Below are 24,908 nucleotides of genomic sequence, written 5' to 3'. Positions count from 1 at the left end.
TGCTGACCAGCTTTCTGCTTGTGCGGAGCCTGGTCTGAGCCCCAGCCCGTCCACCTTCCCGAGCAGAAGCCCACAGGCCAGCGGCTTCCATCTGACACAGTGAACTTGACCAGGGCCTTCCGCCTGGCCCTGGCCCCGACCCTGGCCCGAAATGGCTGACCAGGATCAGCACTTCTCCCCAGCCAGACGTGCCACCTATCAGTGGCCTTTGTGTGAGTGTGGACGGTCCCCCGTGCTGGGCGGGCAGCCTCCACCTGGATCTGGTGGCGTGACCTTTTGCTTTGAATTGTTCCTGGTCACAGCCCGCAGCACAGAGCCAGCTGCTGGGCACCGACACGTGACCTAACTACCCAGGGCTGTGCCGCCTCCTCAGGTGGAAGCTGTCCACTTCCAAAGCCAGACCCAGCAGCCGCCCATCCACTCTACGCCGTGACCCGCCGCACTCAGCCCACACGGTGGCTGCTCAGTGCCCGAGCTGGCACGCACTTCCTGTCAAACTCCTTGTAGGCGCTCTGCAACCAGCCCAGGGACGGCTTGTTCCCGCCGTGGAGGCCGTGGTGGAAGTAGACGAGGCTGTAATCGTTCTCCACGTACTGGTCCAGCGTGAACTTCAGGTACCTGGACAACATACAAGACATGGACGTGAGGGCCTCCTCCCTCCTCCGTGTGGAGGGCACGTCGGCTTCTCTGGCCACCCAGCAGAGCCGGCACCGGGCCACACAGGGTCACATCCAGAGCCACCGGAGACCCCACATGCCAGGGCCCAGCCCTCAACTGCTCGATGATGCTCAGAGACGTTAAGCCACTTGCCAGGTCACACAGCTGATAGGTGGACATGGTAGGCCAAAGCATGACCCCCCCAAACACATCCCCGTCACATCCCCAGAACCCGGGACGTGACTCATCTGGAAGAAAGGTCTTTGCAGATGTGGCTGAGTCAAGGGTCTCGTGAGGAGGAGCTCGTCCTGGATTAGCTGGGCGAACTCTAGATGCCGTCACACACACTTAACAGAGGGACACGAAGGGTGGCTCAGCGGGGAGAAGGCCCCGTGGAGAGGGTGAGGGACCAGGCCAGGGAGGACTTGCCCACAGCCCGGAAGCAGAAGAGGCGAGGGACAGTCACGGGCTGCAGGGGGACTGGGGGAGTAGGTCCCCAGAGCCCCGACTGCACCTGGACCAGGACCCTGGGAGAGCACCGCTCTGTCTTATGCCACCGGGTTTGGGGTCATTGTCAGAGCAGCCACAGAGGATGGGCTGAGATTCCAGCCGGGGCTGCCCGGCTCCCCAGCCCTCCCCAGCGCCAGCACCGCCATGCTGCTGGGCCGCCGAAGCGCCGTCCTCCCCAGAGGAGCCTCCCAGCATCTGTCCTCTGTCACTGGCCAGACCTCCCTCCCATCACGTCAGGGCTGCACGGCCCTCGATCTGCCCGCTGCAGCTGGAGAACACTGTCCTCGGGCCACCGTGGAAAGGCCTCATCCTGCCATCTGCGAGGGACCTCGCTTCACCCACATCACTTTGGCAGCTGGCCCTGACGCCAAATTCACGGGGTCACCAAGCTCATGGGGTCGCCAAGCCCACAGAGTCACCAAGCCCACAGAGTCACCAAGCCCACAATGTCACCAAATCCACAGAGTCACCAAGCCCACAATGTCACCAAGCCCACAGTGTCACCAAGCCCACAGAGTCACCAAGCCCACAGTGTCACCAAGCCCACAGTGTCACCAAGCCCACAGAGTCACCAAGCCCACAGTGTCACCAAGCCCACAGAGTCACCAAGCCCACAATGTCACCAAGCCCACAATGTCACCAAATCCACAGAGTCACCAAGCCCACAGAGTCACCAAGCCCACAGAGTCACCAAGCCCACAATGTCACCAAATCCAAAGAGTCACCAAGCCCACAGAGTCACCAAGCCCACAGAGTCACCAAGCCCACAGTGTCACCAAGCCCACAGAGTCACCAAGCCCACAGAGTCACCAAGCCCACAATGTCACCAAGCCCACAGAGTCACCAAGCCCACAGAGTCACCAAGCCCACAATGTCACCAAGCCCAAAGAGTCACCAAGCCCACAATGTCACCAAATCCACAGAGTCACCAAATCCACAGAGTCACCAAGCCCACAGAGTCACCAAGCCCACAATGTCACCAAATCCACAATGTCACCAAGCCCACAATGTCACCAAGCCCACAGAGTCACCAAGCCCACAATGTCACCAAGCCCACAATGTCACCAAGCCCACAGAGTCACCAAGCCCACAATGTCACCAAGCCCACAGTGTCACCAAGCCCACAGAGTCACCAAGCCCACAATGTCACCAAGCCCACAGAGTCACCAAGCCCACAGAGTCACCAAGCCCACAGAGTCACCAAGCCCACAATGTCACCAAATCCACAGTCACCAAGCCCACAATGTAACCAAGCCCACAGTCACCAAGCCCACAATGTCACCAAGCCCACAGAGTCACCAAGCCCACAATGTCACCAAGCCCACAGTGTCACCAAGCCCACAATGTCACCAAATCCACAGAGTCACCAAGCCCACAGAGTCACCAAGCCCACAGTGTTGTCAAGCCCACAGAGTCACCAAGCCCACAGAGTCACCAAGCCCACAATGTCACCAAGCCCACAGAGTCACCAAGCCCACAGAGTCACCAAGCCCACAGTGTTGTCAAGCCCACAGAGTCACCAAGCCCACAGAGTCACCAAGCCCACAATGTCACCAAGCCCACAATGTCACCAAGCCCACAGAGTCACCAAGCCCACAATGTCACCAAGCCCACAATGTCACCAAGCCCACAGAGTCACCAAGCCCACAGAGTCACCAAGCCCACAGAGTCACCAAGGCCACAATGTCACCAAGCCCACAGAGTCACCAAGCCCACAGAGTCGTCAAGCCCACAGAGTCACCAAGCCCACAGAGTCACCAAGCCCACAATGTCACCAAGCCCACAGAGTCACCAAGCCCACAGTGTCACCAAGCCCACAGAGTCACCAAGCCCATAGAGTCACCAAGCCCACAGTGTCGTCAAGCCCACAGTGTCACCAAGCCCACAGAGTCACCAAGCCCACAATGTCACCAAGCCTACAGTGTCACCAAGCCCACAGAGTCACCAAGCCCACAGTGTTGTCAAGCCCACAGTGTTGCCAAGTTCACAGGGTCTCCAAGCCCACAGAGTCACCAAGCCCACAATGTCACCAAGCCCACAGAGTCACCAAGCCCACAATGTCACCAAGCCCACAGAGTCATCAAGCCCACAGATGTCACCAAATCCACAGAGTCACCAAGCCCACAGTGTCACCAAGCCCACAGAGTCACCAAGCCCACAGAGTCACCAAGCCCACAATGTCACCAAATCCACAGAGTCACCAAGCCCACAGAGTCACCAAGCCCACAATGTCACCAAGCCCACAGAGTCATCAAGCCCACAGAGTCATCAAGCCCACAATGTCACCAAGCCCACAGTGTCACCAAGCCCACAGAGTCACCAAGCCCACAGTGTCACCAAGCCCACAGTGTCACCCCACGTCATTCCTGCCTGGAGTGAACCCATCCGTGGCGCCCAGGGAAGGCAGCCCAGCTTCCGAGGCCGTGGGCAGTGCTGTGTGGACCCCAGGAGGACCCGCGGCTCTGCCCGTGTGCAGGTGCTCCACCGCCCTTCCTCGCCAGGACCCCGTGGAGCCCGAGCAGGTCAGCTCTTTGCTGAGTCCAAGCAGCCTCAGGCCCCTCCAGAGGAAGAACCATCCAAACGTACGTCTGCTCACTGATGCTCCCGATGGCCCTGTGGCCTGGACTACTGTCCCCATTTACACACAGGTCACCTGAGTCTCCTGGAGGTGCTCTGGCCAGGGGCTGTGCCAGGGGTCTCAACTGAGCAGGCTCAAGTCCACCCTGTCCTGCCCGAGAGCCACCTGCTGCCACCTGCGCCTGCTCCCACCCGTCTGCCCGGGTGAGATGGCGCAGCTCTGACCCCTGCTGGTCTGTGCTCACCAGGAGAGGAGGCCACTCACCCCCACCCTACTCCCCAGCGCCCTCAAGGAAGCCATGGCGGCATGAGCCACCCCAGGCCGAAGGACGGCACTTCTGTGTCCTGGACGCCTTCTCCAGGGAGGGGGAAGAGGGACCCACCATGAGCCCACTCCGGCCCCCCCTGGAGTGCCCGGTCCTCGGCCTGTGCCATCCTCCTCAGCTCCTCCTGCTCAGGAGCTCCTGGGGTCGGCGGCATCTGCCCGCGCTCAGCACAGGAAGTCACCAGCTAAGTCACAGATTGGGCTTCAACGACGCGGACTCCTTCACCGTCTCAAAATAGGAGCCTGCATCTGGCCGCAGGAAGCCCAGCGATGGAGGGAGGCCGCGTAGGGCCTGTCATGTCTCCATGAAGGCCGAGGAAGGACAAGCTCCGGGGCCCTTCCTGTGGACACCAACAAGCTCCGGGGCCTGTGTGTGAGCCCTTCCTCTGGGCGCGCTCTCCAGCATTGGCTGAGAGCACAGTGCGTGGCAGCCCCATTGGGTGCCCGTGGGCAGTGGACAACCTGCACAACTGTGCCTGGAGCTCACGCTCACTCCCATCCAGCCACAAAGGTGCCCTGGGTAGGCCCCCGAAGAGCCCGGTGTGCCAACTGGTTGCTGTCACAGGTGCTTTTTCCCAACTGAGGTGAAATTTGCATAAAATTAACCACTTTAACACGAGCACCCCAGAGACACCAGGTCCGTTCACCGCATGGTGCTGCCACCTGTATTCAGCTCCAGAACTGACTCATTGTCCCGGAAGGGACCCTGGACCTACTAAGATCGTCCTCTCCTCCTCCCCCCAGCCCTGGCCACCACCCCCGTGCTTCCTGTGTGTTGGGGACACCTTTGTCTTTGTAGAATGACCAACCCTGGCCCCATTCCAGCAGGAAGTGACCCCAGAGAGCGCTGCCCTGGGCACACTGGTCCCCTGCATCAAGGAGGCTAGTGTGACACGGGAATGTGCTTAATCAGAGGTCCCAGGAGGAGACGCCTGGGGACCTGGTGGCCCTCCTTGCCCATGGGCCCTGTGACACCAGGAGCTGGCTCACCCCTCCTGGTGCCCAGGAGGCCCCAGCCCACCTGCACCTGGCCATGCTGGCTCCTGAGGGCTTGCTCCCTGCAGGTCCTCAGACCCTCGGGCCACACTGGGCCTTGGGTCAGGGGTCTCCCCAGAACCAGCAGCCCAGAGTGCTCCAGGGGCTTCGAGACCAGCCGTGCGCTCATCTTGAGCTGGGGGCTCCGGCCACGGCCCTCCTCACTGGGCTGTCGTTGGGTGAGCCGGGCGACCTCACGGGAGGAGTGGGGTCTGGGGGTGGTGGCAGGCGTGGGCCCCCAAGTGGCCGTGCTCTGGGCCAGGCCAGGCAGGGAGCAGGCACAGTGGCCTCTGTTGTCACACAGGCACATGACACTCCGGAGATGGGCCAGGGTTGGCTGAGGGAGGGAGGGAACAGGTGCCCTCCTGGACCAGCTGTGGATCTGGTGCGCTTCTGGGTGTGTGGGCGAGCGGTGCAGGGCCCTCGGGCAGCCCCTCAGACGGCCACCCCTACCTCCTCCCTGTGTCCAGGCCACAGCCCCAGCCTTGCCCCCACACAGACCACAGGGCGGCCCCCAGTGGGGTCGGCACGGTAAGCACGTACCCCTGTACCCAGGTAGCAAACTCCGGGCACAGGGGACACGGGGGTGGGGCGCGGCCAGCCCAGGTTTAAACAGGGCCCAATTCCACCCAGAATGCACACGGCTCGCCTCGTGGGAAACTGGGTCTCCAGGAGAGGTCGTGTGGGACAAGGGTGGCCTAGGCCACTGGCTGGTGTCTTGAGGAGACCAAACAGACCCGGGAAGACGCAGGAGGCAGGGGTGGGAGGGATGTGGCGGGGGCAGGAGGACAGGGTGCTGCCCCGTTAGGCTGCAAGGTGCCGTACTTTGATGCGGCAGCCACGGGGCACGCACACAGCCCCAGGGAGATCCGTGCGCCTCGAAGGAGCAGGGTGGCCGTCTATGCCATCTCACCTGGAGGATCCCCTCCACATCCAGGACCCCGTCACAGGGAGGGCGCGGGCACTCGCCTGGCCAGGAGGAAGCCAACCAGCCCCCCACCGTGCAGATGGTGCTGGTGATGGCCACGGTGGCCCTGGTGACCAGATTGTCCCCAGATGGCCCTGGGGGAGGCTCAGGAAGATCAGAGCTCAGTGCCCACAAGTGCACAAAACAGAGGGAGGTGACGGGGGCAGGAGACGTGGGGAGGGTGGCGCGTGGGGCGGGGACGGAGTGCGGGGGGTGGGGGGGCACACTTACTCCAGCAGCCGCTGGTGGTCGAGCTCGTGCGAGGGGGGCATCCGGCAGCAGCTGAAGGTGACAATGAGTCTCCCGCAGCGGTCGTCCCCTGTGGGAACACACGCACGCGTCAGCCTCTGCCCAGCTTCCCGGGAAACCCCAGGCGCAGCCCTGAGCTCCCCTGCTTGTCACCGAGGGGGTCCTCCCGGCTGCCCGTGCGCTGGAAGACTGAGGCCCACTGCTCAGGTCCCCAGGGCCATGCCTCGCCGCTGGCTGGTGGCCCCTGGGATTTCAATCCAGACACATCGGCTGCTCTGCGCGTCCCTCCTCCCCACACCCCCACCCCAGGGCTTCCCTCCAGCTCCGGGCCCTGGAGGCAGCAGGTGGCCCAGAGTAGTCACCCTGGACAGGACCTTGCATCCAGGACAGGGCCCTCTCAGAAGTCCCGAGGTCAGCCCTGTCCAGCATGGCCTCTTGACACATCTGTGCCGGCTCCATGCAGGAGCCACACGGGTGCTCTTGAGAGCTGTGTCCCCTGAACCCAGACTCGGGGCGGGGCTCACAGCAGGTGCTTAGTGAGACCAAAACAGCCAGGATGAGGTCCCTGGGGCTTTGCCTGCCTCCACCTGGGGCAGAAGGTTGGACACACTCTGCAGCCGGACCCTCCTGCTGCAGCCCCCCCACCCACACCCGTGGCCAGGAGGAAGGGCCGAGCCCCACAGCCTTCCTCTCTCCACTCCCTGGTGCTGAGCGGGAGGATCCCCGGGGTTCAGCAAGGCTTGGAGGGGCCTAAGTGCTGGGGACAGCCCTGGCTTCAGGACCCCTGAGCCTCCTTGTCCCCCAGCCCTGGCTTGGGGACGAGGGGCGGATGGAGCAGGCTGCCTGGCTGCCACACCCATGGCTTCCCTCACAACCAAACACGAGACACAGGAAAGCACACTCGGGACACGCGCCAAGGCCACTGGGCAGCAGGGGAGGGACACCAAATCCTGGGACACCCTGAGGCAGACAGGTGGGGTACCAGGCCCCTCCTTTCCTGAAAGCGCCTCCTGTCACCTGGATGTCACCCCTCCTCCTGACCCCGCAGCCGGCCACAGACCTGCAGCACCCACCTGTCGTAGGTGAGGGAGCAGCAGAGGCCCCGGGGACAGGCGCAGAGGCCCTGGGGACAGGCGCGGAGGCCCCACCCAGCAGACAGTGCAGGGCTAAGGCCTCGGTCAGTCTGCTGGGGTGGGGTCGGAGAGCAAAGCCTGGCTTCCATGGGCATCCTGGGGCCCCAGGGGAATCTGGGACAGAAAGTGCCCAGAGCTGGCCACCCCAGTGTGCACGCTGTTCCCTCTCCTGTCCTCCCGGAGCCCCCGAGGACTGCGGCCACCAGGCACACGTGGTGTTGAAGTTTAACAACTTCCCCCTCCAGGAGGGGGGAGCCTGCAGCTCCTCAGTGGCACTGCCACATTCGCCCCCAGATGGTGAGACAGGACTGTCCTGCACATGCCCACCACATGCACAGTTGTACTGGGCAGTACTGCCCTTGGGAGTGGAGGTCAGGGTGGGGGAATGTGATAGCAGGAGCAAATGTGACTCCATTTTGTTTTGTGACTTCATCCTGTAAAACAACCAGGCCAAGTAGAAGAGTCATGACTGGAGCAAGATGTTCTTTTCCTTTTGCTATAGAAACCTTTAAGAACACGGAACTACCTAATGGGGCATTGTTTCTGTAACTAGGGTAACGGGGCTCTGTTTCTGTAACTGGGGTGCCTGGGATCACTGTGATTGCTTAGGCTTCCCTCCGCCTGACTGCACTGTCCCGCTTCTGTAACCTGGCTGGCTTGCATTGGCTGGACCCCCCAACATCCCTTTTGTGGTTTTCAGGCTTATAAGGAGCGCCCTTGCAATTGTTCGGGGCTGATCAGGGGAACAGCTGTATGTTCTGGTCAGCCGCCACCGGTGTGCTTCAATAAAGGCTTGATCCGATTATACGTGAGTGGTCTGGAAGTCAGTTTATGAAACCCTGGGACAAAGCTTTAACTATAACATCTGGGGGCTCGTCCGGGATCCATTTTTTCCCTACCCTCACGCCAAATTGGCCTCCAATGACGGGCCTTTGGACCTTGGCCCCGGAGTAGAGGGGAGCTCCTGAGAGACGTTCCTCAGCCTCACTCTGAGGACGACTCTAATCCGTCCTAGGACGCTCTGAAAAGCCTCCTGCCGGCTGTCAGTTCTGGTGAGTCGACTCTTCTCTGGGGGAAAAGGTCAGATTGGACCTTCCCCGGGACAGGACAGACGTTGTCACTGTCTCCCTGGAGGTCTCCCTGTGAGACCTCATCTGTCTGTATCTGGAGCCCACTGGAGGCCTCCCTGCGAGGCCTCATCTGTCTGGGGGCAGGACGAGACATGGTCTCTGCCCCATTAGAGGTCTCTCTGGGTGACCTCAGCGATTGTTGCTTGTCCTGTGTCTGTTCTGCTGTTGGTCATCTCTCCAGTGTCTTCTGCTGTTGGTCATTTGTCCAATGTCAGTTCGCCGGCCGTTTGTTCTGTTTGTGGGGTCTCTGCCCCACTAGAGGTCTCCCTGTGTGATCTCAGCGATTGTTGCTTGTCCTGTGTCTGTTCTGCTGTTTATCATTTCTCCAGCGTCTTCTTGCTGTTTGTCATTTGTCCCATGTCCGTTCGTCGGCCGTTTGTCTTGTGTTTGTCTGTCCATGTGTTGTGCGTGGGCCCTTTTCTTGTTCCCATAACCGCTCTTCTTTTCAGGACTCCTTCGCTCCACCGACATCAGAGACAAGGAAGCTCTACAGAGATCTCTACCTGGACCCCTTTAACTTGTTTTCTTAACAATTTTCAGGACTTTGTCTGTTGGTTGGTTTTTGTTTGTTCCCTTTGTGTTCTGTGTTAATTTCTACCTCAGTTTGTTTCTAATGGGAAAAAAATGGTCAGAATGGTTTTAACTGTGCTCACTACAGCTTGCATTAAAATGTAATGTGCTGCCAACAGGACTAAAAAAATTGTCAAAAGTAAAAGCTAAAGGTAAAAAAAAAAAAGACATTCTAGAGATTGCCTTCATTTAGGAGCTGGGCCAGATGGCCAACTGGGTAAATCATGTCAGTTCCTATAGAGGACAGATTAAAACTAAAGTGTTTTATAAAATTATTATTCCTAAATTGTATAACAAAAAAACATGATTTTGTCTAGAAATTTGGCTTTTGTCTCTCAGTATTTACAAGCATGAATAACTCCCAACTATTAAAAAATGGTCTAAAGATTTTTCAATGTCAGGCTAAAAGTTGGTGGCCGCTATCCAAGAAACCAGAAAAACCAGTTTAGAATGGGACCCCAACCTGGGGGACTCTCCCAAGGAGACCAATGAAACTGTGTCTTTGGGAAGTTCCTCCAGGGAAAAATAAGCCCCCTTCGTTTGTCTGTGTTCCCTCAACTCTTTTCAGCTTTCATGAACAGGACCACCTCAGAAAAAAGGTCAGAAAACTTAAAATTCTATATTTGTTAAATTCATAATTTTGATCCAACACACTTAGGTTAATATGTTTTTCTGATGACACTCTGCTTTATTCTAAGGCCAATTTACAAGGGTTAACTCTCAATCTAATAGGTTTTTTTAAAAAAATAAGCTATAAGGTTTTTGTCTGTTTGCTTTGTGTGGGTGCACGGGTGTACTGTCTGTCTATATGTACTGCCATGTCTACATATATTTGGTACAAAAAATTGACATATGAGCTTATAAATTAAAATTTTTAAAAAATGGATCCAAATACTTTTGGTTAACATGATCTAAAAGGTTCAATTTAAATTAAAAAAAAAATAGATAAAAGTACAAATGTCTTTAAAGTTACTAATGCCCAGTTTTGTTTCTAGATAGTTAAACAGCTGTTAAAAATGTTAATGTCTATAAAGTGTCTAATATCCATTGTCTCTAGGATTTTTATTCAACAACAACAACAAAAAAGATTACTAATACTATTCAGTGCATTTGTCTGATACCTTGTTTTTAAAAAAGATACGTAAATTACATCTAAACGTATATAAAATTAATCATAGACATGTTTGTTAGAGACATCTAATTGGTACAAAGTTAAAATGCTGACTGTTAAATATAATATCAAGTAATTTTAACTCCTTAAATTCCATAAAGTAAAACACTTAAACAATGTTGGTGTTTTCATAAATTGGTAAACAAAAAGGAAATTTGTAATCATTTTGTGTTATTATAAAAACAAGGTTACTCTAAATTACAAAGTCCCAACAGGTATAATTCTACATACAAGGAGTCAAGAGGTTTCAACTGTATTTCAATTAAAGTACTGTAAGTAACAAATATTTCATCTTATTAAAATAGAACAATTTATTTAAATTAAAAAATTTATAAGGGTTATTTCAAGATACAAACAAAAAAAGCGTCAATGGATTAAAAATTATTAAAAAGTTCTAAATATAAAAATATATTTAATAAAAAATGTTTCCAGGTAAAAAGTCTTTATGTGATAAAGTATAATTATAACACATCTAAGTAAACAACAAAAGGGTCTAATTAAGTAATATAAAGGTGTATAAATAAAAGACAAATATTAAAATATTTATATGTAACTAAGTTGGTTATATATGTAACACAAATAGTTAAAACTACTCAAGGTTGTTCCCTAAGGACAAATAATAATGAACTGATATATTTATATGTTAAATTGACAAAAACTTCTAAAAATATTAATTACATTATGTCTGTTAAGTTTTATCCCCTAGAACAAGTAATCTTGGAGAAACTAAGGTTTTTACATCTGTGGCTAAACAGCAACTGTTATTTTAAAGTATTGTCCTACATTACAAATCTATATTTTCCTTTAAAAGCTAACCTTGGTTAATATAAAAACATCAATAAAAGTGTGGTACATTACTCTTCTTTACAGATTAAATGTGTTCATATCTTTCAGGTAAACAAGTCTTTAAGGTAAAAGGTTTAAAGGAACATTTTATCAAGCTGGTATTCTCCAAACTAAAATTGTCTGTAATGGTAATTTAAACTTATAAAGATAATGGATTTTATTGGAAATTTATTTATATAATGTTTTGTAACCAAATCTTATGTTACCTTTTACACTAAATTTAAAAAGTAATGAGAGCCTAATCGACTTAAAGGTTAAACATTATAAAACATTTTGCCACTTTTCCACATAAAAAAATGTTGAGGGCTCTCAGCCTTTACTTAATTAATGTTTCAGATGTATGTCATATTGTGCTGCTAACATTCATACAGAGTCAAAAACAATATATGTAAGCTTTATAAAATGATATCTAAAAAGAGAGACAAAGATCAACTTTAAAACTAAAACACTTTACCTAAGATTTGTAAAAGGCCCTGCCTTACCTGAGATAAGGCTCTGCCTCCCACCTTACAACATGTCAAAATAACTTCAAAGTAGGCCAGATTTCAGTTAATTTAAAGTTATATTCAAAGATTAATTTATTAAAAAGATTACTGTGATCTCAAATAAAAAATACAATGTATAACTCAGCCAAGGTTCAAAATTATATACAAGCTAAATATGTTTTTACTATTGTTAATTTCACTTTGTAGTTTCATTATATCTTAAAAAAAAAATGTGACCACTACACTCAGAGCAACCAAGAGACCTTTACTGTGACAATGTCTGATTAACACAAAGAGAGAGAGAGAGAGAGAGAGAGAGAGAGAAGGAAAAAGAGAGAGGAAAAAAGTGAATGAGAGACAGGGAAAGTGAGAGAAAAAGGAGAGAGCAAGAGAGAAGGACCTGGCAAGAGAGAGGTTTTATAGCCAAAATCTGGATCTGCAAGCTGCCTTGTTGGTGTACAGTGATTGGATCATACAGTAGATGCTAAGGTGTCATCTTCTCCTTCAGGCAGATCTTCAGCATTACGTAAGTTAATAAATAAAATAAGGATATTGTGTTATGTAAAAATAAACCGGAAAGTTATAAAGATTAAAGTTAAAGCCCAGCATTCTTACTTTAAAACTGGTAAATCTGACTTGCTGGATGTTTAAGGCCAAATTTAAATATTAAGTTTAAAATAAAGGGGCCAAAAAAACCCAATATTTGGCTCTTGCCCTCTTTGTCAGCCTGAACCCAGGACAGGGGAAAAAGCTTTGCCACTCTGGGCCACATAACCTCCCGATAAGGGAGATTAATGAGACCCCTGGAGAACAGAAAGCCAATGAGTGTCCATGCTGCAAAACAGGAGGGTCATTTAAAAAGGAGACATGCCTGATGCTTCCAAGGGAAGCCATATGGTCAGCAAGACCTTGACCCATCCAAATGTAGATGACACTAACAGAGCTAAAATGCTACTCACATGTTCCCCAAGAATGTCCTCCAAGGAAACTCAGCTGACTCTTACCAATAGATAGGAACAAGGTCAGTTTGACCAGCTTGGTCTTAAACACCTACCAAAAACAGTTAAAACCAAAGCACAGCCATTCCTGGGCATTTAAAAAGAAACAACAGTTATTTTAATGTAACTTAAAATGTACCCTAGTGTTAGCATCCCCCAAATAAGTAAGACTGGAGGAAACACAGAAAAATTCTTAGGCAAAAATGCCTGATAACTATCAATAAAAAAACTGCCAGAAGTTTTTAGTCAGTTCAAGGCCTACAGATCTTCCTAACTTCCTACGCAGGTAGATGTAATCAATGTTTATTAATATAATTATCTAGCCTTAAGTAACAAAAGGATCTTTACTAAACACAGTGGTCATGCCAAAAAGGTATTTTTACAAAAATCAGATGACATTACCTAACATAACTAAATGTTGTGTCTACATTCCTGATAATTCTGACAATGTTAAAGATTTATGTTCCCTAAAAAAGTGCCTTATTAGGCTTTGTTAGGCCTTGTTATGGGGACATTTTCTCAGGTCTTCTGCCTCCTGGTAAACAAATATTAATTTCTGTCATTTTCATGATATTCATGGACAGGTTCCAGATGCTATTTGTATTAATCTTACTTCGGCACTCAGGTCTTTTTGTTTCTCTCATAGAAGTGCCCACCCCAGGTGAATTGACATCCTGTTCCTCCTGAGCCAGATTTTTACCATGGACTCCTTGACCCACTCAGTTTCTAAAAAGGGGACTCCAAACTGCTTGCCCACTGCACATCACCCCCTTTCAGCTGGAAGTAGCAAGAACGGTCATCGCCCTTTTCCCTTACAGCAGCTGGAGGTTCCTAATATTAGGGGAAAAATTACAGTCAACATAGATGTTCGCCAATGTCTAGCTCAGGAAGATGTACCTGGGAAACTGCTCCCAAGATCACCCTGGGTGATCTCCCAGAAAGAGACACTTGCTTCCACAACCCAACTTATAAGTGGGACAACTCCCCGTTCACCAAAAATTGTGCTCCCCGGGTCCCACTTCAAACTCCTTGCCTATATCTCCAAACTGTCAATAACTCTGAACTATGTAACCTACTATTTTGATGAAGTAAAGGGAAAAGAACACCTGGACTTATTAAAAGGCCAGGCCCCACTAATTTATCAACATAGACTGGCTGCCCCCGTTTTAGTTCCCCTCCTGGCTGGTTTGGGAATAGCTGGATCTACTGCTTTAGAAACTGCAGCTCTTATCACAGGATATATATCAAACAGATATAAATTTAAACTTCAGACAATTGGTTCCAAAAACCTATTCTCATGGTCCCCTTGGTTGACTACCATCATTTCAGCCATAGTTGGGCCCCTAGTCCTTCACCTGATTGGTATTACTGTAGGACCCTGCCTCTTACAAACCCTCTTAAACCATATACACAAAAGAATGTAGATGGGGTCAGACTTATGGTCTTGCGAGCCCAGTATAGTCCCTTAGACACAGAAGGATGAAACAAAAACTGAGGCCTAATGATGTGCAAGATTGACATCAAACCTACTAAAACCAGTGGGGAATGTGATAGCAGGAGCAAATGTGACTCCATTTTGTTTTATGACTTCATCCTGTAGAACAACCAGGCCAAGTAGAAGAGTCATGACTGGAGCAAGATGTTCTTTTCCTTTTACTTTAGAAACCTTTAAGAACACGGAACTACCTAATGGGGCATTGTTTCTGTAACTAGGGTAACGGGGCTCTGTTTCTGTAACTGGGGTGCCTGGGATCACTGTGATTGGTTAGGCTTCCCTCCGCTTGACTGCACTGTCCCGCTTCTGTAACCTGGCTGGCTTGCATTGGCTAGACCCCCCAACATCCCTTTTGCGGTTTTCAGGCTTATAAGGAGTGCCCTTGCAATTGTTCAGGGCTGATCAGGGGAACAGCTTTATGTTCTGGTCAGCCGCCACCGGTGTGCTTCAATAAAGGCTTGATACGATTATATGTGAGTGGTCTGGAAGTCAGTTTATGAAACCCTGGGACAAAGCTTTAACTATAACAGGCCACAGGGAAAGGCCTAGGGGACAGTCCGCCTGCCTCCACCTGGGGCAGGGAGGTGTGGCCCACACTCTGCAGGCAGAGGGCATCACATCTTTGGCCACAATCGCCAAGTTCAGAGGTCCCCAGCCACCCCAACTTCTGGCCACCTGGGGTTCCCATGACAGCCTCCTATTTGAGGATTTTCTGGAACAATTCGCAGAACTCAAGGAAGCACAGTAAAGTAAGACCCTGGCTCACGGCGGTCACAGCCTGATAAACCACAGATTGTGTGGTGCTGGTTGTCGCTGTGTTGGGATCAACCCAGGGCCTCGAGGACGGGTGCCCAGCTGAAAGTCTCACACTGAAACCCAGTGGGTCCACTGACCTGCCCGAGCCCCAGCTGAGCAACACAGCAGGCTTCCCTGCGACCGAGGGGCTGGGTCGCTGCCACCCAGCACTGAGAAAGGGGAGCGCCCCACCCCGTAGTCGAAATCCTTGGCCCAGGAAAAGATAAAGTTTCAAAATTCCAAGGACGGAGCTGGGAGCGTTGGTGCACACCTACGATCCCAGCAGCTCCGGAGGCTGAGGCAGGAGGATCACAATTTCAAAGCCAGCCTCAGCAACTTAGTGAAGCCCTAAGAAACTTAACAAGACCCTGTCTCAGAAATAAAGTGGGTGGGGCACTGGGGACGTGACTCAGTGGTTAAGCGCCCCTGGTTCAGTCCCCAGTACAAAATAAAAAAATTAAATTGAACTGTCCTGAGTGAGGGCCGGCTGTCCCTATGAAGGCAGGTTACAACTCAGCATGGCCATAGGGTGGAGCCAGGGAGTGCCTGGGTCTCCCTCCCCACACAGGGCGCATCACCACCCACCAGGGAGGTGCTGGAGCCCTGGCCAGAGCTTTCCTTCCTAGGGTGACTGAGCGATGTCACTGGCCAGTCTCTAGCCCCTCCCCAGGGTCTCAAAGCCCCACCCCTGGGACCTCAGCAGCCTACCTGGTCACCACGAGCGACCTCATAGCATGACCTATCTAAGCCCTGGGGGACACTCCAAGGACTCAGAGCCTGGGCCACAGGCCAGGCAGGTGTGTCATGCAGCACGGGGTCTGGCCCTGCAGCTGCCCACAGGGGGCTGCAGGGCAGCACTGAGTGCCCTCGAGAGGCGGCTGCGGGGGAGGTGCAGTTGAGGGCAGCAGGCGGGAGCAGCTCAGGACCCCGGGTCAGCCGAGGACCAGCAGGGCTGGAATGGGACACAGGAGAGGGAAGAAGGGGTCAGGGCCCCAGACAAGGAGGGCTAAGAGTGGACTGGGTCCTGTTGACAGCGGGGGTCAGGGAGGAGGTTGGGACAGATCTGCCGGGTCACTGGAAGGCCTCAGGCCATGGGGCAGGGTCCACTGGGTAGAGAGGGAGTGAGCACCTGATCTTGGCACCTGATATCTGGATCTGTGTCCCCAACGTTTGCCCTGAGCGTTTTCTCAAAAGGACCTCGGGGTCTTGGAGCTATGGGGTGCCCGTCCAACCCCACCTCTGATCCCTCCTCTGTGTCAGTGGACACCAAGATGCTTCCTCTTCTTGATTCTGGGTCTCCACTGAGCGAGAACTGGGCCTCTCTTTGCCTCTTACTTCTCTAGGACCCAAGCTCCTTGGAGATGAGAGGGTGATGGACGTGACTGCAGGGGACTCAGGAGCGGGGCTGGGGTCACTGTTCACTTGAGAAGCTCGCACGGAGGGTCCCTGATCCGAGGCCCAGGCTGGGTGCTGCAGTGTGCGTCCCTCCGACGGGTGCTGGGCGGGCTGCAGGTATTCTGAGCCCGTGCAGAGGCCTGCTGCTCTTGGGAGAGTCTGGCCGCGCCCTTCTTAACGACACACTCCTTGCAGCCGGGGCTGCTGCTCCTCAGAGTGACGGAGCACGGTCCCTCAGCTCCTCAGAGCTCCCAGCAACGCTCTGACAGGTGTCACTGCCCCCTCAGAGCACAGGCAGGTGTCTCTGCCAATCACCGTCGCCATTCTGGACATAGCCCAAGGGGGGCCAGACGGTCGGAGAGCCTGTCCCACCCCACAGGGCCCTGATCTGACTTACCTGCCACCTGCAGGATGCCATGTCTGGCCACATCGTAGAACGGGTGGCTTGTGCTCAGTGCAGGGTCCTGGCCAGCCATGGGCAACGCAGAGCCTTCCCCCAGCACCCAGCGCAGAGGTCCCCTCCCGGTCTCCGCAGCCCTGCAGTAGACAGCAAGCGTTGGAGGAGGCCAGTCGTGTTCTCGAATGAGAGGAGTGTAGGACCCTTCTGAGGTCCTTTTTCTTTTGGGGTACCAGGGATTGAACTCAGAGGCACCCGACCACTAAGACACATCCCCGGCCCTATTTTGTATTTTATTTAGAGACAGGGTCTGAGTTGCTTAGCGTCTTGCTCTTGCTGAGGCTGGCACTGAACTCGAGATCCTCCTGCCTCAGCCTCCTGAACTGCTGGGATCACAGGCGTGAGGCACCACACCTGGCCAGAAGTCCTTTTCTAAGACAGTCACCTGCCTCTGCTCTGTACCTACTCTGACACAAACCCACGACGTGCCCACCTGTGCCGGGCACCCATTGTGCACTCTAACTCAGCTGAGCACCCACCATGCTCACCCAGTGAGTAGCACCATGGAGGAGGAAAAATGAGACCCAAGATGAATTCTGTCCACACTGGCAGGAGTGGGAACTAAGGCGCAGAGAGCGACTTGCCCGAGGCCACACTGCCGTGGGTCGGGACCTAAGTTCCAGCTCTCTGACCCAGGTCCCAAGACGCTGCCTGCCTGGCAGCGGAGGAGGCTGGCGCGAAGCCCGGGAGGGCTGGAGTGAGGTAGCAAGGCAGGAGGGAGCTGCGGAGCCACGGCCCTGGGGGAAGGAGAAGGGGACTCGGGTTGCAAGGTGGGCGTAGGCTCCAGTCCCCGATGTGGCTGAGTCTTATCTGGAAACAGCGTCTTGGGGGCAGTTAGTGGGGACAGGTCACTGTAGATGCAGGGGACCCTAATGCAGTGGCTGGTGTCCATGAGGAGAGCCCGCAGAGGGCTTCCAGGTCTGGCGGAGGCAGAGACCGAGATGGAGCGGCCAGCCCTCCAGGGACGTCGGGAGCCACCAGGAGCTGTAAGTGGCAGGAAGGCCCCTCCTCGCAGTCTCGGGAGGAAGTGTGGTCCTGCCCACACCTGGATCGTGGACTCTGGCCCCCGGAATTGTGAAAGAGTAACTTCTACGTCACCAAGTTCATGGTCATTTGTCACAGCAGCCCTGGGAGCCTGGCGAGGGGCTGGGCTTTACCCAGGGAGCCCAGGGGCCTCCTGCCTGCTGCACAGGTCGAGGTTTTTTGAGCATGTGAGTGTATGACCTCCTGGAAGTGGGTCCCCAGGAGGACGTGTGCACTGCCCCTCCCCCTCCCCCAGCTGCTACAGGTCCAGCCTGGACACACCTTCCCAGCAGGAGGGACCCTGGGCCAGAACATCCTGTCCTGGCCTAAGGCTGCCACCACCAGGGCCTGGCAGGGGCGTCTGTCCACTCTCAGGGAGAACCCGCGGGGGTGGGGTGGGGACGCCCTTCCAGGGCCTGGCTGCGTTTTCGTTTCTCCCTAAAATGAAAACCGCATGGGGTGTCTGAACGCCAGCATCTGATCCTAACTTGTCTAATTAAACACAACGTAAGCTCTGAGTTCCCAGACTCAGCAACCCATGGCGGCACAAACACACGTGGACACGTGGGCTGGTTCACACTGCACCACCATGGCCACCAACGGTCCCCAAGGGACACCGACGCGGGAAAGGAGTCATGCCCACAGCTGCCCCACAGGGGGCACCACGCACGGTGTGCACATGAGCTGTGGCCACACGGCTCCACACGGTGGGGGGGCCTCGCAGTCACGTTGAACGTCAGACACGAAAGAGGGTGGACAACTCCATCCATGAAGGGTCAACACCGGGCTGGGGACCCATGGTGACAGGTGCGAGGTGGTGCTGATGGGTGGGCACCAGGGCTCGGGCTGGGCGCCTTCTGTTTCCAGGCTTGGTGCAGGCTGGTCCCCGCCTGGGTGAGGACCAGCTCCATGGGCAAGGCCTGGGGACGGGCCTGGCCCCAGGGGACATGCAGAGGACTCCTGCTGAGGGTAGGCTGAGAGGGTCCTGGATCAGGCAGGTCCTGGGCAGAGGACAGCTGCAGATTCCCCGGCCCTCCAGTGCCTTCAGGAGCAGAGGCAACCCAGAGGGGACCTGAAACCCAGCCTGCATGGTGCCGTGGGGCCAGCTGGCCGGGGACAGCAAGGTCCCCACCCCAAGGGTGGTCATGGGGCAGGAGATCAGCAATACTGTCCACAGCCAGAGGACAATGACTTCCTCCCCTGCCTCCAGCCTCCCATGCCCCTCCACAGAGATGGCCATCCTGTGACCTGACAGCAGATGCCACTGTCACTCGTCTCCCCAGTGCGCAGAGAGCAGCTCTGCTGTGTTTGCTCAGGACCCTGTGTGTAGGGATGAGGGGTCAATGGGGGGGCACACACAGGGGGCTGTGTTAGGGTCTGTAAACAAGTCAGGATGGCACCTGGCACTTTGCAGAGGGAGTGGTTTGTGAAGTAACACCAGCGAGCCATTAAGTGTGGAGATTCCTTATTGGTTGACTGCTGTATCTAGTTTATGTTAATTAAGATAAGCTGTGTGGAATGTATATATACCCCTCCTGTCCTACAGCCTCAGGATACCTAGTAAGAATAGTGTTAGGAGAATAAGATAAATGTATCCATAATAATGGACCTTCTTGCCAAAATACTCCTGTAGGAATATTTTTTGTTGGTAGTACAATAAATAATAAAAGCAAACTTATATCAATTCTATCCAAATGCATATTTTCCATATATGTTTCAATAATTTTTAATGCCTTTCTTGCTTTAGGCGTTAACATGTGGGGTGAATTTGGATCTGATGGACCTTTTAGGATATCAAATAAAGGTCCCAACTCTCCTGTTGGTATACCTAGATAAGGCCTTATCCAATTTATGTCTCCTAATAACTTTTGAAAGTCGTTAAGTGATTTGAGTTGATCTACTCGTATTTGAATTTTTGGTGGAGGACCATGGTTGAGGATAATAGAACTCCTAAATAACTAATTGGAAAATTTAATTGTACTTTATCTATTGCTATCTCTACATTATATTTTTTTAATAAGTTTATAAGTATGGCATAACATTTTAGCAATGTGTTTTTATCTTTGTGTGCTAACAATACATCATCCATATAGTGAAATATTTGTAGTTCAGGATTTTGATTTCTAAGTGGCTGGATTGCTTTGTTAACATAAATTTGACACATAGTTGGGCTGTTAGCCATCCCTTGAGGGAGTACTTTCCATTCATATCTCTGATCGGGACCTTCATGATTTAATGCAGGGATAGTAAATGCAAAACGTGGACTATCCTCAGGATGAATTGGAATTGAAAAAAAAAACAATCTTTAATATCTATAGCTAAAACATACCAGGTTTTTGGCAAAGCAGACAATTGGGGAATCCCCGATTGAGCAGGTCCCATAATAACCATCTCATTATTAATGGCTCTTAAATCTTGCAATGATCTCCATTTACCAGATTTCTTTTTAATGACAAAAATGGGAGTATTATGGGGAGATATGGAAGGTTGTATATGTCCCTCTGCTAATTGTTGTTTGACCAGGTCATGGGCTGCTTGTATCTTTTCTTTAGTCAGGGGCCACTGAGGAACCCATACTGATCTTTCTGATTTCCAAGTAATTTTTATTGTCTCAGTGACCCCTTCTGAAAACCCAATCCATGTCTATTTATTCCTTGATCTATTTGAATTGGTGCTGCTATACCTTGTTTTTGTTCTCCTAATCTTTTTTCTTTCCTGAAACCTTGTCTATCCCTAATAGTGGGCGCATTTGGATTGATGTTATTTGTTAATGTCAAACCTAATTGATCTAGGACATCTCGTCCCCATAAATTTATAGGAAGATGATCCAATACATATGGCTGTATAGTTCCTTCACATCCTTCAGGATCCTTCCAATCTAATACCATTGCATTTCTATGGGGATTAGTCGCCACTCCTAGGCCTCGAAGTGTTTGAGTGGCTTGTTGTAACGGCCAATGTTTTGGCCATTCTTGACGAGGGATGATGCTAAGGTCTGCACCTGTATCCAGTATCCCATTAAGTTCATGTCCTTGAATATTTAATTTTAGCATTGGGCGAGAATGTAAATTTAAAGACAGCATAGCCCAATCTACACCTGTGGAGCCTGATCCCATGGAACCTCTTTCCATAGTATGACTGGAAAATTTATCATGTAGGCTGGGTATTATTAGTAACTGTGCTATTCTATCTCCTGGTGAAATTACTGATATACCCTTTGGAGAACTGGCTATAATTTTTATTTCACCTTCATAATTGGGATCAATTACCCCAGGACTTATCATAAGTCCTTTTAGAGTAGAAGAACTGCGTCCTAACAATAAGCCTACTGTTCCTTGGGGAAGAGGCCCTTTTACCCCTGTGGGAATGATCTGAACTTCCATCTCTGGAGTTAGTACTGCTCTGGTGGAGGTGCAGATGTCCAACCCTGTGCTCCCTCTGGTTCTTCTGATGAGAGATCTGATGGATAATGTGTCCTGGGCACTACCCTGATGGTGTTGCTGGGTTCCTCCATTGTGTTGCTGGGTTCCTCCAGTGCCCCGTATATTTGTGGTCGTGGGCCCCGGAGCATTGGGCCCCCCTGTCTGTTTTTTGGCAAGGGAGCCCGATGCCTTTCTCCACGATATTGTGGGTAAACACCTGGTCCTTGTCCGTTTTTTGATAACAGAGTACCCTCTATGGTGGTTTGAGAACGGCATTCATTAGCCCAATCTCTCCCTCTATGGCATCATGGGCAAATACCCGGTATTCTACTCCTTTGATACCTAGCTTTGTTAAACCCTCCTCCTATGGGGCAATTCCTTTTAAAATGTCCTGTTTGATCACAATTGTAGCATGTTTTTGGCCTAGCATCTAAAGCCTGTTGTACTGCAGCTGCCAAGAGTTGCCCTTGTTCATTAATGTCTCTACATAATTTAATATATGTGTTTAAATCGTCATGTTTCCATGGTCTAATGGCCTCCTTGCACCAACGATTTGCTTGGTCATAAGCCAATTGTTTTATTAATGGCATTGCTTGTTCTGTATCCCCAAAAACTCTGGTAGCTGTTTGAATAAGCCTATCTACAAATTCAGCGTAAGGTTCATTAGCTCCTTTTATTACCTTAGATAATTGACCTTGTAAATCTCCATGTCCTTGTAAAGTCTTCCATGCCCTAACTGCATCTGCAGCAATTTGTGCATATATAGCAGGATCATATTCAATTTGTCGCCGTTGACCCTCATAAGGTCCCTTTCCTAACAACATATCTAGATTTCTCTGAGGATAACCAGCTGCTGCATTTCGCCTAGCCGTCTCCTTGCAAAATTCCTCATTGGCAACCTTCCATAACAAATATTGTCCTCCATTTAGCACAGATTTACACATGCTAGCCCAATCTGCTGGCTCTGCTGCAGTCCAGCTGCCTGCAGCAAAATAGCTGGGGGGTGACGAACAACTTGTGTACATTGATACAGCAGGAGTGGGAGCCGTTTATTGTAGGACAGGAGGGGTATATATACATTCCACACAGCTTATCTTAATTAACATAAACTAGATACAGCAGTCAACCAATAAGGAATCTCCACACTTAATGGCTCGCTGGCGTTACTTCACAAACCACTCCCTCTGCAAAATGCCAGGCGCCATCCTGACTTGTTTACAGACCCTAACAGGGCTGCAGGGCAGGGTGATGTGGGGCGGCCTTGGGGGCACCTGGCAGGCACCAGCAGCCCTGGCAGCAGGTGGACCTGGGATGGAGGTGGACGGGCACCCCGTGGGGACTGAGGGGGGATCAGCGTGGATGGGGTGGGGGCTGGACAGAGGGGACAGGGCAGGGCCGTGGGTGGGCTGAGGGAGGAGATTCACAAAGCAACCCAGAGGTGCCCCCTCGCCCTGCGCCTTCGGAGGACGGTGTCACGGGTCCTGCCCCAACAGAGGCCCGCTGCCCCTAGACCTGGCTCACGCAACACGTCTCTCCCGAGCGCCTGCAGCTGGGACTCAATAAAGCCTCAATAATTAAGAATAAAATTTACACCAATGAAGACTCCGAGACAGAGCAATGCAGGAACCTCACAACTGTCACAGAGAGTCACGGGGGGGGGGGGGGGGGAACGTGGCCTCGGAGGCCCCACTGTCCTGGAGAGAGAGGAATAATTAAATCAGCACAATGAGGCCTTCAGATCCATGAGGACTCTGGGAGTCTCTGGAAATGGCTTCCTCGGGGACACCTTCAGGTGATGGGTATCTCCGACTCAAACGTGGCCACTTGGCTCCAGAGGGGACTCTTCCACCCTGATTCACACACGGGGAACAGAGGGGCCTCCCAGAGCAGCAGGATAAGGGAGGCTGCCAGCCTCTGGTGGGGCGAGGTTCGGGGTCAAAGGTGAGCAGGTGGAAATGTGGCCCAACTGGGCAGTGGATGAGGGTGCGGGTGGCCAAGAAGCTGATTCCCCAAATCCAAAGTAGCTCCGTCATGTGGATGGACAGTTGTTCAACTACGACCTCTGGGGGAAAAATAGCCCAAGTACTGAATGTTTCCCTGCAGGGAAGACTCATGTCCCTCGGGGTTCCGACACTGCCCTAGGTGTTTGTCCCCACATCATGGTCAGGCAGGTTGGAGGGGAGAGGTGGCCAGGTGCACCAGAGGGTGACACCCAGGCAGCTGGACCCTCCCCAGCTCTGCTGAGCCGTAACTCAGGCCAGCTCAGCCGGCAGGTAGGACGTCGGGGTCAAGTGGCGGACACACTGGGCCCTCATTTCCTTTCAGCCACGCAGCTGCCTCAGAGACCGCATCCCCTCGGGGTGCCTATTAAACACTAGCCCCTCCCGACTGACCAAGAGAGAGCAGCAGGAAAACGGTCCAATGGCACACAGTCAGACCACCTGGATAAGCTTCAGCAGCTACCCCGACCTCTCTGCATCTCCATTTCCTAGTTTAGGGAAGACATGGAGACAATAAGGTACCCTTCTCACAGAGATATTACGAGGATTCATTGAGATAATGCAACAAGCTGCCTGTCACACAGCGGGTTGGCAGTGAATGTTCTCACGGCCATCATCATTACTGTTTTAAAAGGTAGGCTGACTATTCCACATTTCACATGGCTCCACTAGAGCCAGACCATCCTGATGTCACCAACAGCTGTCCTGAAGAGCTCTCTGTAAAACACTCTGGCTGAGGTGTAATTATCTAAAACTGAGCTTTTAGGGTCTATGAGAAGGGCACAATTCCTACATAAAAGCACTTGGGTACTTCAATTCAATGACTAGAACACCGAGCTTACAAAGTAGATGTCTTCCAATACAGAACCAACACTACAGCTCGAGACGAGAGACAGCACTACAGACACTACAGACGTCAAAACACTGTGAGGGGATCTACCAAGTGGCCGCGCCAATACATTCACCAACCCAGACAAGACAGACGCACAACACTGCCAGAAAACAAGGAAATACCCCCAAACTGGTTTTATATGGCCATCATTACCCCAATGCTAATACCAAAGACAACAAAACTATAGCCCAATATTGCTCATGGACATAAACATGAAAATCATAAACAAAATATTGACAAATCAAAGCTAGCAATATCCAAAAAGTATAATCTATCGTTTCCAAGTGGAGTTTATTTCAGTTGTGCAAAGAAGTTTTAACATTAAAAAAAATCAGCACAGTTCACCATAGAAACGGGGTGGGGGGGTGGGAATGAGCATCTCAATAAATGCAGAAAAATATTTGACAAAATTAAAGATATGTTCAATAACAAAAACTAGCAAAATTAAGATCTTTTTAAACTTGATAAAGAGATCAGGGACACTGTCCACAGCCAGTGGACAGTGACTTCCTACAAAAAAATCTGCAGTTAACATCATACTCCATGGTGAAAGACCCAAACTTGCAGAGCAGTGATAGTCCTCCTCACCACTTCTGTGCACCAGTCTACACAAGGTCCCACCCACCGCAACAAGAAAAAAAGCAAAAGGCACACAAATTGGAAAGAAAGATAAATAAAACTTTCCCTACATGATATCTAAGCAGAAGATCCTAAGGAATCTACAAAAGATCTACTTGAACCAATAAACAAGGGAAACAAAAAAGATTAAGGAGAAG

General features: G+C 51.6%; 1 protein-coding gene and 1 long non-coding RNA gene across 6 annotated transcripts in view; one reads left to right on the top strand and one right to left on the bottom strand.

Annotated features, from left to right (window-relative positions):
- Nucleotides 1–24,908, bottom strand: part of Arhgap8 (Rho GTPase activating protein 8) — a 61,560-nt gene that overhangs the window by 26,859 nt on the left and 9,793 nt on the right. For all 5 annotated transcript variants that reach the window (XR_009225385.1, XM_046429214.1, XM_046429215.2 and 2 more), the window contains exons 2-4: nt 16,736–16,875; nt 6,303–6,390; nt 487–618 (exon numbers count right to left, since the gene is read on the bottom strand). Coding sequence is in view for 4 of the 5 variants with exons in the window: in XM_046429214.1 (XP_046285170.1) it covers nt 487–618; nt 6,303–6,390; nt 16,736–16,814 (299 nt within the window). In the remaining variant the exon portion in view is untranslated. The remainder of the gene's footprint in view (nt 1–486; nt 619–6,302; nt 6,391–16,735; nt 16,876–24,908) is intronic.
- On the top strand, nt 9,497–14,618 carry LOC131423616 (uncharacterized). The gene is made up of 2 exons (XR_009225386.1): nt 9,497–9,752; nt 13,300–14,618. It is a non-coding gene; the product is annotated as an uncharacterized LOC131423616 (long non-coding RNA).

Source organism: Marmota monax, unplaced genomic scaffold (genome assembly GCF_021218885.2).
Source record: "Marmota monax isolate L192 unplaced genomic scaffold, Marmota_monax_Labrador192_F-V1.1 WCK01_AAM20220418_F8-fsc00051, whole genome shotgun sequence".
In the NCBI taxonomy this organism is placed as follows: domain Eukaryota; kingdom Metazoa; phylum Chordata; class Mammalia; order Rodentia; family Sciuridae; genus Marmota; species Marmota monax.
Note: the sequence above shows the minus strand (reverse complement) of the source record. Positions and strands in the feature narration are given on the sequence as shown.